The sequence below is a fragment of the Parasteatoda tepidariorum genome, chromosome 7 (genome assembly GCF_982258835.1).
Source record: "Parasteatoda tepidariorum strain Cologne lab strain chromosome 7, Ptep-v5.0, whole genome shotgun sequence".
Classification (NCBI taxonomy): domain Eukaryota; kingdom Metazoa; phylum Arthropoda; class Arachnida; order Araneae; family Theridiidae; genus Parasteatoda; species Parasteatoda tepidariorum.
Window position 1 is genome coordinate 39,822,112 of NC_141761.1, and position 13,090 is coordinate 39,835,201.

Genomic DNA, 13,090 nt, shown 5'->3' on the forward strand with positions numbered 1-13,090 from the left:
AACTAGGTATATTCATTTATAAACTTTGAATGTTTCAACACGCAATTTAGAATAACACAAAACCTTTCAAAGCGACATATTAATTTGATTTGAAACAGTTTATGTGAAAAATATTTCGAAACGATTAGTATAAGAAAAAAGCTTTTAAAACTAATCGGATATAATTTAATCACTTGAAAATATACTTATTAAGCAGTAAAATTTCTATAGCTAAATTAATACTATTTAATGCGTATTAACTCGGAGTATGCGAGTGTGATGATGAGCTTTATTTCATTTCCGCAGGCCGTGAAAGCCTTAAAATAATGTTGTTACGTTCTATTTTAATGATATATACTTTTAATGAAAAAGACTGATGACAAATAAGAATATAATTTACTCACAGATGAGTAATAACATAAATAAGGAACAGATACATCTTAATGTCTCCTTATTCAAGCAAATTTAAAAGCCACGTTAATGCAGAGTGACCTGCGCTTAATAAAAATTTTAATCTGTATAAATAATTATGAAAATATTTGAGAGCTTCTTTTTTGGCTACGCAATAGTTACGTTCAAGATTTGACAAGCTTTTGCTCCATTACGTAATTAAGTGATCTTTTCCGTAAATTTAATGAGGCAAATCAGCATTCAATTCGTTTTAAATTGCATCAGCGAAGAGATTAGGTCTATTCTTCAAATCTAGCTAAAATCAAATCAGGCTAAAACGGATGCTGATTTTAAAGCTTTTTTCAAGGATTTAAATACATCCTCACATTCCGTAGTCTATTAAAACTACCAATTTGTTTTTGCTATATGATACAAATGTCTCTCAATTTTAGAAAAAATCTTTAATAATCTGCCGTAATAAGAATATAAACAAATAAAGCTTCGTAACTCGAAAATGTTCCATAATTTTCAATTTGTTCATAAATCTTCCATTAGAGCTTAATTTTTTTCTCTAAATACATAAATTAATTCTAGATTGAGTGAGATCTTTTTCCTCACATTGCAATTTTCATCTTTTTTTTTTTTCAGAAATAGCACAAAATGTGCCTGAACTGTTCTTTCCCTGCGTTTCGTTAAATGCTTTCGAACATTACTTAGTACACGTATTTCACGAGTAGAAAAAGTTTCTGCTCATGAAACATTGAGAACTTTCTTCGTTTGTGAAATTTCTTCATTCCACTGCAAGGTCATCATCCATTCCATATTTCGTGCATTTGCCAATACATGGCTGTCAAAGAAATTTTACTTTCAGTTACCAAAATGTTACGTTCTATTTTAATGATGGGTTCGTTAAGTAAACAAGACTCACACATCGTAATATGCATTGATGGAAGCATATGTATACTTAACATTAACAAATTATCTTACAAATCCAAAATTCCATCTGATATGTTCTCCTTCTCAATTAACATCTCAGTCTGACAATTGCCGCTTCAACCAGTTTCTATAGAAAAAGTCCATTTGGTGCATAATTTCCATTCTCCGTAGGATAATGTCAAACTAATTAGGTACATTTCATGTAATTACTAAAACAAGTACTCGCAAAAGTATGAAAACAATTGTAAAATATTTTATTAAGATGTCCCACTTGATGTAAGACTGAGATAAATATTTTTATGTTATGTACTATTAACTAATTTAAATCATCATAAAATAAATAAAAGTAAAAATATTTATTATGTTTTAACTCAATTATATTTTTACCATTTAATCCTGAACAATTATTGTAAACTGTAAGTAATCTAATGAAGTAATTTTTCTTTTTTAGTCAATAGGGTGTTTAACAGTAAGTTTATTTCTTGTGCATTCGTATGTAAGCTATACATACTGTTTATTAAACTTAATAAATTAACAATGCTATATGCTACTCAAAAAACGGAAATATGCATTTTTATAAATATCGAAAATTGACAAGTACTTTGATTAATATCAAAAAGTTACTAACTCTTTCCATTCTTTCAAAATCATCAGAGTAACTTATATTTACTGAAAATATCTCAGTAATTATTGCAATTCTTATATACTATTGCAAATGCACCTATTAAGGCAAATGTATCTGAAAATAAGTGAGTAGTATTGACACTAATAAATGCATGAAAACTGAAAATAAATCAGGTATTATCATACATTTTCAGCTTCGATATTTGAAATAGAGTATTTTCGATTGCTTACTATAATTATCCGTAATTGTTAGCTTTTTGGAGAGTAACGTTTCTATTATCTGAGCAACATAAAATTAAGCATAATACAAAATCGCAAAATATTTCATTCAATCAGACATTTTCGTCATATAGATAAAAAGAAATCCGATAAATCTCAAATGATCCAGCTTCTTTTATAACTTTAATAAATTATTTTCAGCATATTTTTGATTTTAGAGGCATGTTTGAGGTTTGAACTAAAAATATCTAGGATGAGCCAAACTGCCCTCTTCGATTTTCTAGGCAGTTTTCAGTTTTTCTAGTGTTATGCAATGAGGATTAATAGTTTGGAAGTTAAACTTACAACACAGAGAATTATTTCCTACCGTTAGTCAGAAGTTAACAATATGTGAATGTAAACAATAAATATGATAATATGATGTAATAAACATGATGTGAATAAGAAATATGATAAAAATTATGTAATAATTACCATCGAAATTAGGAAATATTACTTATACTTCTATAACGGGATACATCTTTAGAAAGGCAATAGCACTCAAAAAGTATTCTGTCTCAACGCATTCAAATTGTGTTTCCCTTTATACATTTATTCTAATATATTTTATAATTTTAAATATGCTATATTTTAATAATTTTGATTGAAAATAATTAAAATCAGCTAAAATCATTTTTTAATAATAATATTTGCAATTACAGAAATCGGAAGCAAAGGTAAGTAATAATTCAACTCTAAAGAACCTTCAAACTCTAATTTTTTATTATAATGCCTGTCATTTTTTTTAATATTTAAAAAAAAATTCAACTTTTTAAAATGAAAGTTATCAGCAGTTTTATTTTAACTTTTTAAACAAGATATTGCTACAGCTGAGCATATTTCTAAAACTTTTTATGTGGTTATTTGCGTAAACTTGCATTTTCATGATGCTGATCTACAAGGAGTTTATGTATTAATTCTTTTCTTAGCTGGAAAGGGTAAGACATTTTTCGTTTAACTACTATTCGAAAAACATGAAAATAAACTAAATTTTAATATAATTTATATTCACTTAAAATTTTTTTTTTGATTAGGTGGTAAGTAATTGATTCCTTTACTAGAGAACTACTTATATGTCAAAATAATTTTTGTTAAGCATTTTAAAATGCTTCAAAAGGAAATGCTTATTCTTTATAATTTGCGAATAATTTATATAATTTATTCTAACTTTATGTAATAATTTAGATAATTTCTTGTTATTTTACATAATTAATTTTTTAATATCATCGTGAAATAAAATTGTGCTTGATAAAATGCAGTTCAAGAGAAATTACATGCCGATAAAATAGTAATTTTTCAAAATTCATGATAATGAACGCATTCCTCAATTTGTTTGTATGTTTGAGAGATTAAGAAAATAATAATACAAAATATGACACTCTAGTATTTTTGCTTTTATTTAAAGTCTAGTGATTGTTTTGATAAAATCTATACTATGGTTTCTAGCTTTTGCAACTCCGGGAATGAATTGACATCAATTAACGAAACGTATACCCCAGATTTTAGATAATAGCACAAGTAAACTATCAAATTTATAAAACAAAATAAAAAGAGGAATTTTTAAAATTACGTGATTACTAAATTTTATGTGATCCCTACGATGAGAGATGAGAACACATTGACCACGATTTAAATTTTTACGGCAGACAGAAGAAAACAAATAGATTTCAACACATCTTTAGTATGGTTTAAATACACTGGTGTTTAAAATACTTAATTTGCATACTTTGTCAAATTTTATAAAAACAACCAAACGTATTTTAAAACTACTGCAGTAAAACAAAGATGTAAATCATGCGTGTCATGGACGTAAGCACTGTTAGTGCGTGGAGGTTGGTTTAGTAGAGGAATAGACTCTCTAAGCACGCATGGCAAAATCTGCCTTTCATTCTCTCGCAAATCTTGCTGAATTTCTTAGTGTTTTTTGCAGCAAGCTCAACCAATTTTATTAATTTTACTTCAACAAAAATTAATATCTACAAATGTTTACATTTTAGAATGAGGAGGAACATAGAAGGGAGATTTGAAACAAGTCAATCTGAAATCCAATTTCAGGATTCCGGATCTGTCATAAGAAAGCTTATCTAGCGAAAATACTTAATTTGCATACTTTGTCAAATTTTATAAAAACAACCAAACGTATTTTAAAACTACTGCAGTAAAACAAAGATGTAAATCATGCGTGTCATGGACGTAAGCACTGTTAGTGCGTGGAGGTTGGTTTAGTAGAGGAATAGACTCTCTAAGCACGCATGGCAAAATCTGCCTTTCATTCTCTCGCAAATCTTGCTGAATTTCTTAGTGTTTTTTGCAGCAAGCTCAACCAATTTTATTAATTTTACTTCAACAAAAATTAATATCTACAAATGTTTACATTTTAGAATGAGGAGGAACATAGAAGGGAGATTTGAAACAAGTCAATCTGAAATCCAATTTCAGGATTCCGGATCTGTCATAAGAAAGCTTATCTAGCGAAAATCGGTATTTTTTGATTAAAGGCATACTAAAGATTTTCAACTCTCTCGTGAAGTCTAAGCGGCATGCCGAATTTCTAGGGTTATTTTTTCCAGAAGGATTTCATGAGCAACAGCTATTTGCAAGAAGTCTCGCTGTTTGCGTCCTGCTGACTTCTGACAACGGGATAGTCCATGTCGGATCATAGAGAATGAGCATGGATCAATGGTTTTTTTCGCAGATGAGTCCTACTTTAATCTGACCAATGACTCTTGACATATCTTTATCGGGATGGAACCAGAACCAGCCTGCTCTTGAATGTTCGAGAAATTCAGTATTAGGTTGCAAAAGTTTACTGATATGGGAAGACATAATGCTGGATACCAGCTCACCTCCCCTGTGTTCTTAAAATATATACTGTGTCTGGTGAGAGGTATAGGGATGAGGTTTAAGAGCCATATGTTTGAAGTTTTTTAGAGGTTGCTTAAGGAGCCGTTTCTCGTTCCTTGCATGAATAATTCTTTTGCAATTCTAATCATTTGCATGTCTTACCTCCCTTAATGTTTCACGTAATTTAGGCCAAGTCACATAATTCTTTTTCCAGATGTAATTTTCTCAAATATGAGTGTAATGTATTAAATGAGTATGTTTAGTAATATTTTCTGCCGCCACCTTTTTACTTGCTATTTTTAAGAAAATTATACCATGAATTTGAAAACATTATTATGATACAAAATTTTCAATGCATTTATTTCGTGTATTTTATTTTACAGATCTTATCGGTGCAGGTAAGTGCTGTTTTCATTATAATAAAATAATTTAAAATGTTTCTATATCTGACTATTTATTCTAAATGAAAAACACTTTCTTTCATAGTCCTAAGTGGAGCAAACAGTAAGTAAAAATAGGATCAGTTTATACTTTAAGTGTTATGCATGTGCTACGGTGAGACATTTTTCATTTAAATTACTTTGTTTCATTTTCATAAATTCCATTTCAGCATTTATAACTGGCGGTAAGTTTTTGTTCCTATTTTTTTACATTTTCTAACAATTTCAGTGCAATTTTCTTTTTTTAAGATTAGTGTTGAAATAATTTTTAAGTTACTATTCTGCTAAAGAAGAGCTAAATAAGATCATTAGTCTTATTTCAAAAGTCAAACGTAGTATATTTATTTTTTTAACTTAAATCAAGCAAATTGATTACGTGTTAAAAGTGATAAAAATACTTATTCACACGATTCAAAATTTGTAACATACAATAAAATACTGATATTTAAGATTTCTAAAAAAAAATTTCATCGCTATTCTCCAAAAAGTAAGTCATTTCCCGTGATCACGCAACTTTAGCATAAATTGCTAAATATTTTTGCATAATCTATGAACTAGTTGGATTAGTTGAAATCGTGTAGTAGAAATATAGCAATTATATAAAGTAAAAAATTAGTTGAATGAATTTCGTGAAAAAATTACTACAGGATAAAAAATACTTTAAAAACATTTACAATTAATTCAGAATTGTTATTCCTATATGTGCTCCCGATTTGTATCAATTGAAAGCTCATACTAAAGTTTTGAAAGTTGAAATTGAAAACAGTAAAATTCAATGCTATCATATACTTAAACAGTATGGAAAAAGTATGGACCAAAATAATATTAATTTTTTTTTATTCAACAGCTGGAAGCTTCTTTGGAAGTAAGTAATATTTCAAATATTTTAGTTCTTGACATTTTTAAACTTGTAATCACCTCAAAGGCTCCTCAGCAAAATTATTATCTTTGAATAAGAGAATTAATTTATTTTTCTGAATATTATATTTCTAAGGTTAAAAAAATAAACAATATAGAAATGCAACTGTATAAGTAATATTATAAATTTAAATTTGATAGAAACATATTTGTTGTCGTGATGGAGAATCAAACTTCTCACTTTACTTATATTACTTATTAAAAAGATGAGTTGGATTGCTATGCTGATAAACTATTAGATTTAACAATGCCATTAATAAACCGGACATAAGACGTTTTAATAAATACATTTTAGGATATATCTTTGTTTTAGAAATTACTTTAGTTTCGTAATTTTATAAAAATTGTTTCAATTTAAGCCCTCTGTTTATACTCGAGTGATGCGATAATTTTATATTTACGAGACAAACTAGTTTGTCTGTAAAATCAATTTTATCGGCCTTTATTTATTTTTAATGTATGATTTTATATACTATAATACATCCCAATTTTTTAAAATAAAATATGCAATTATATTCAAGTAGCTATGATAAGTTTTTAAAGTTAAGTTACTAAAAACATAATGTATTTATTTTTAAAAAAAATACATTATGTTTTTAGTATAGAATATGGTTTAGATTAAGAATAAACTGAGGTTAAGTTAAATTTGATGTATAGAACACGGTTTTACCAGTGACGTAGTTATTATTAATAAACACTACCATTTTTTACAAATATTTGAAGTGTTTTTTAAGATAATGAAAGCGTATAAAGTGTATTTGAAAATAATGTAAGTGCATTTAAAGGTCATGTAATTTAAAAAGTATATTTAAATATCTGTGAAAAATCTACTTAAGGTAACATTTTATAAGAAATGCAAACCATATTTACATTTATGTGTGACTGGGTGACGCAGTTGGTTTGTCGTCGGCCTTCTGAGCCCAAGTCTGTGGATTCGATCCCCGGCCCAGACACCGGATTTTCGGGATGCAGAAAATCCTCAGCGACCATGTCGTATGATTATGCGGCATGTAAAAGATCCCTGGAGTGCCTTATTGGCTCTTGGCATTTCCGGCAAAAGTTAAATTCCTAGTGCAATTTAGCATCCAAAAAGAGTCTAGCTGCTGCCATCTAGTGTGGCAGAAACTAGACGTCCAAATTAACATGACCAAATGTATCTCACCCATTGTGGTGGTCATGAAAGAGAGGATACCACCTCTGGAGAACGCACTAGGTCTGCTCATCGGCAAGACCGATTGTGCAGCTCATTGAAAATAAATAAAAAATACAATAAAATATTTGAATTTATAAAACAAATCCAAGTTTTAGATCAGAACAGATGGCAAATTCTTGGGCATAAAAGGCAATGGATGCATTTATAAATAAGATTCAGAATAAATACTGCTCAAGTTGATTTAGCGTGCAACACTACACTGGAAAATGAATTGCTATAACTAACACCTTATTTTCCTTGTTTAACAGATGCTGGCACAAATGGTAATTCTTATTACTTGTATTTTTAGTATTTTTAGTTCAGAAGCTGTGAATAAATTAAAGCAGTAGAAAAAAAATATTTGCGTTTTATTTAGCATTTTGAGAGGTTTTTGAATATTATTGCTACTAACTAATATGTGTTCTGGTATAATAACAATAAATTACAGTGGAAATTTGTTTTCTGATGCTTTAGATGTTTGAACAGATCTTTGATATTTCATATTTCTGAGTTCTGCAATTGGTTTCTTTCTGCAGTTTTTATGTAATTTCATAATGTATTTTTAGCCAGAATTCCTTACAAACTCCTGTATTCGAAAGAATACCAATTGTTCCCTATTCTGGGTTGCATAAGCTGCGCTAGAAAGAAGTATACAATGCATTTCAGTTTATGATATAATACGCTCTGGTCATTTTTCTTGACTTAAGTGTTATTTTTTCAAGGCAGATAAATGTATATCTAATCAATTAAAAAGAATGTCTAATATTGCCTTTGATTAAATGATAGACTTTTTACATACTAGAACTTAATCTTGAGGGTTCAAGAGGTGAAACTCTCATATGCTAATGACGTAATGCTGAAGACATTTTAAAATACAAAATCAGACCAAATGAAGTAGTTTCTCTGAATAAACATACCTTTTTTCGACGGATTATGATTTCTGATTTGCGACGTATAATAGTCAGGGCATACATATATAGTCCTAATAAGCAGGGGACCAATCGAAAGTTTGGACTTGATAATATTAAGTTTTTTTGTGTGCATATTTCACCATATCTCAAGAATTTATTAAGCAAATCAAAAAACTATTACTCCCACTAATCAAATTCATTTAGCCAAAGATTATTCCCCTATAAAGATTAATTTCAAATAATTTTTTATTGTTTTGTTTAATGACGAAAAGTTTTTACTTGTAAAGTATTGGCTGAGAAATAAAATTTTAAATATTCAGATATTTAAAATTAAGATAATTAAGTCAGGTGTTTAAAAAAAAGTTATGTTTATTCGGAAAAAGTAAAATATTCTGCCTGATTTCGTATCTTAAAATACCATCTGTGTCAGCTAATTAACGTATTTGTGATAACCTCTTCGAGCTATCAAGATTGAGTCTTACACTGGTGTACAAAATGTACACCAGTGTATTTGTACGAGGGGATTTGCACGAGGGGAATTTGTACGAGAGGATTTGCACGAGGGGAATTTGTTCGAGGGGACCATTACCCTTATTGAACAATCTTTTTTTATTCATTTCTTTAAAACTCATTGATACGATTAAACTCTGTTTAGTGTTATGCACGATCATATAACTATTGACATAACTATTGAATGGTTATTATTTTTGTTTCATATAAACCTATGATGAAATCAAAATTTATAAAATATGACTCGTAATTCTAAGTATAATTTTTATAACTTTTATAGATAATATAATTTTTATAAACTCTATATTTTTATTTTTAAAAAAAGATTTCAATGTCGCACAAAAAGCTTAAACCCTTCTTCTAAATATGAGTCTTACTTATCTACAAACTGTCTTAAGATTTGTTAAACAATTTCTAATATTTTCTCTTATTATTTTAGCTCTCGGTGCAATTACAAGTAAGTAAACCATACATTCATTGAAATACAATAATCCTAAATTAAAGTTTAAAATTTTTATGTTTTCGAATTTATTAATTGTCTAATTTCATTGAAGAGTTTTTTTAGCAGTTTAATTCCTTCTAACAAACTAGAAATTATTCGTTTTAGTTGCATTATTGATTTTTTACTTTACTTTTTACTTAACTTCATATGAAGAAAAATTTTAGTGTTTTTAGTTCTATCAGTCGAAAATTAAAGCCTTTTAAAAGCTATACTCAGAAGAGCTGTTATAATTCCTTTTTCAACCATGTTCAATCTCCAAATGGGAATGAGTTTTGCCACCTCAATTAAGGTTGTAGAACACATCCGCATTTTTTAAGGGTTTTCTTAATCCTTTTTTTAATGATCTACATAATAAACAACTTATAAACTTTTTATTTGATTAAATTTGTTTTGAAAAGCGTGAATTTGTTTTGAAAAGGATGCTTTAAAATTTAAAATTTATTTTTTTCTGCATTTTTCTAATGTATTGTGAGATATTATGCATTATTTTAAAAACATTAGCTTTCACTTTTAAAGAAAAATAATTTCAAGATATTTTCTTGAACTTCTTTTGATTTAGAAACGAAAAACGCTATCATATATCATAGATATTTAATAGAAAGTAAGCGTATCCAAAAACATTTCGCAGTTTTCAAAAATAATCAATATGTACAACTGATATAATACATATTTAATGAAATAGCTCCTAAAATGCTAAATTTTTGCACATTTTCTCCGTGGTGAAATAACAATCTGATTTATGCATGAATAATTTTAATCTCTAACTTTGCTTGAAATAACGAAGTTTATTTTAAATTTTATCTACAATAATTAACTGTAAAATCATTACTTTTCTATTCATAATCAATACAACTTATTTTATAGGTGGAGTCAGTGATGGTAATATTTCTAAAACTTTTTTTAATTTGCATTTTAAAAAAAATATTTTATTTCATAACGTTATCCAAATAATAGTTATAATATTTCACTTACTGTAAAATCATTACAATTCATATAATTCCAAAATAATATATGAGTTGCACTTAGAAATTATAATGTACATATTTTAAACTTGAATTTTGTTTATTGGTACATTAGTTGTAACTTTCAAATAAATTAAATAACCAGATAAAAGTGGAAATTTCAATTACCTCTTTCTTATTTAGTATGAAAAAGGTATCTGAAGTTTCGTCTTTTTACATGCATTTTTCAGGTCATGAAGGTCAGAAAGCTATCGCATTGGTCTTCTGACGTTTTTTTTTTAAAACTAGCTGAATATCCGTTTTTTGCACGGAGTGAAAAAAGTAAATAATCTATAAATCTACATTAATCAGCACACCAAAATGATGCACTAAACTGAAAGATATCCTTCGACCCAGATATTTTCATATCGGTCAACATTGACTCATATCGTCAATAAAATGAACATGCTCAGAAGTTATTCATGTAAATTTCGTGGCCGATCCGTCTCATCGTTCCATCAAACGAAGAGATACAGTGTTTGAATCAAAAAATAGTCATGGATATGTAAAGGAAAATAAATAAATTTGATTATGCATGATCATGCGCTTAATGTAAGAAAATTGCTTGTCTCTTGTCAAACTGCAGAAAAGATAGTATAAAAATAAGAACAGCACAAAAATATTAAACCCACTATCTTCACGCTTTTTAGCGTTTGGTAGAAGGTCAAAGCCTCGAGCCTATGACGATGGGTTTATATGGGTTATGGGCTAATATATGGGTTTTTTTTCTAGAGCCACACCGCGGATTATTGACATTCCACTAACCGTTCAGAAGCGCTTATGTAGTGGAATCGAATTCCGCTTTGGCATTTGTTGCATATTCTCTCCGTCTTTCATAAAAATTGTGCTATCTCTTTTTAAACTGGAAAGAGTACCTAAATCGTTGTTTGTATTTACAGAAAAGCCTTATATGCTCGAAAATAAATAAATAAATCCCACTTACTCTGACCGAGTCACTATAGTATAATGTATCTGAGTTTAGTATCTTTAATGCAATTTAAACAATTGAAGCCATCATTCTTGATCCTTTACCCCTCGTTATAATTGTGAAATTATATTAGAATAAGAAATATTTAACAGTCACCTAGCTCCGTTGAACCATTTAAATAAATTTGCCATTTTAAATAAACAATAGAAGTGTAAACAAATTATCACCCTACTGCTTTGTAAGAGACAAAGATATCAAAAGGTTTAAATAATCAAATAAATCTCAAAATGATAGACAGATAAGTTTGGTAATTTTATGGTGATACTTTATACTGCTCGTTATACTTTATCTTGATATTACTGGTATATAGACCATTTATTTGGTTACTTTTACTATTAAGATTCGTTTTTGTTACTAAATGTATTGTAACAAGAGCAATCATTTTAGAAAGCAGAATTTCCAGTAAACAGTAACAACAACGAACGCTGAAATTACCATATGAATTGTACTTTGGATTAACTTTTGGAAATGTGGTTTCTTTCACTAGAAATGTTTTTACCATCCAAGTACGGGGATTTTTCCAGAATTTTCTCCTCCGTGTACGACAGTTTAAGTTAATCACTTTGAATAATGTACTGAAAGGAATTCTATTTGCTTACGCTTAAGTTCCCACTTCCCATGTCCAAATATTTTCATTATTCTATTAAGATCTATTAGTGAACAAAAATAATTTTCAAAAGTAGTCATTGTCTAAAATTAAAATTATATTGTTATAATATATTTGTAAGTTCACAACCGTCTGTTAATATGTTTACTTACCAAACGGTCAGTTATTTTAAATACAAATTTTGCATGCATCATATTGTGCACGAAGCTGATCGTTAAATTCTAAATCATTTAACAAACATCTTTAACTGTAATTTGTAATAGTATATTAATGTAATTTGTACAAAAATAATTGTAAAATGGTTAATAAGTTCAGGCACCAATTTAAATTATTTTATTTTAAAATGCAATGTGGAAATCACTTTAAAAATAAAAAAATAATTCTTTTTGTTTAAAACTCTTAATTTAGCAAATAATGTTAATAAAAAACGTAATATTAACAAAATAGGTTAATAATACAGGTTATTAATAAAAATATGTTTAAATTATAAGGCTCTAAATTAGGGATACAAAAAACTTTATAAGAAATCAATACCTTCATGACATTAATTACTTCAAGACTGAGACCATTATGTATTTTAAAGACAAATAAATTCTTATTAAAAATGTTCAGTGATTTTTTTTTAATATTTGAAGTTAAATAATGAAATGAATGAAGTAAAAATATTGCCGTTTTCAAACAACTAAAAAATAAACATTTGTAACTAATTTTCAACATCAGAGTTTTTATGAGAAAATTTCTCGAACTGCAAAATTCAATTATTGCTTAAGTTAGCCAGTTGCACACACATCACATCACAACCATTAAATATATGTACTCTAACTTTCGTGTGATTCGGTATAGAAATATAAGAATATATGAGGATCTAACCGATAAACAATAGGGACAAATGAAACATCGAGTTTTATATAACTACTTAAGATTCCTTCTCTTGTTTTGTTTTTAAGAGTGTATAAAGAAACTGTTAACTATTTTTGTAATATTATTTCT

General features: G+C 28.0%; 1 protein-coding gene across 1 annotated transcript in view; it reads left to right on the plus strand.

Moving 5' to 3' along the window:
• LOC107438803 (uncharacterized) overlaps positions 1-3,008 on the plus strand; it is a 70,900-nt gene extending 67,892 nt beyond the window's left edge. The window contains exons 23-24 of the mRNA XM_087168759.1: positions 1,757-1,774; positions 2,850-3,008. Of these exons, the coding sequence (XP_087024885.1) occupies positions 1,757-1,774; positions 2,850-2,872 (41 nt within the window). The 3' untranslated portion in view covers positions 2,873-3,008. The remainder of the gene's footprint in view (positions 1-1,756; positions 1,775-2,849) is intronic.
• Positions 3,009-13,090: the final 10,082 nt, after the last annotated feature.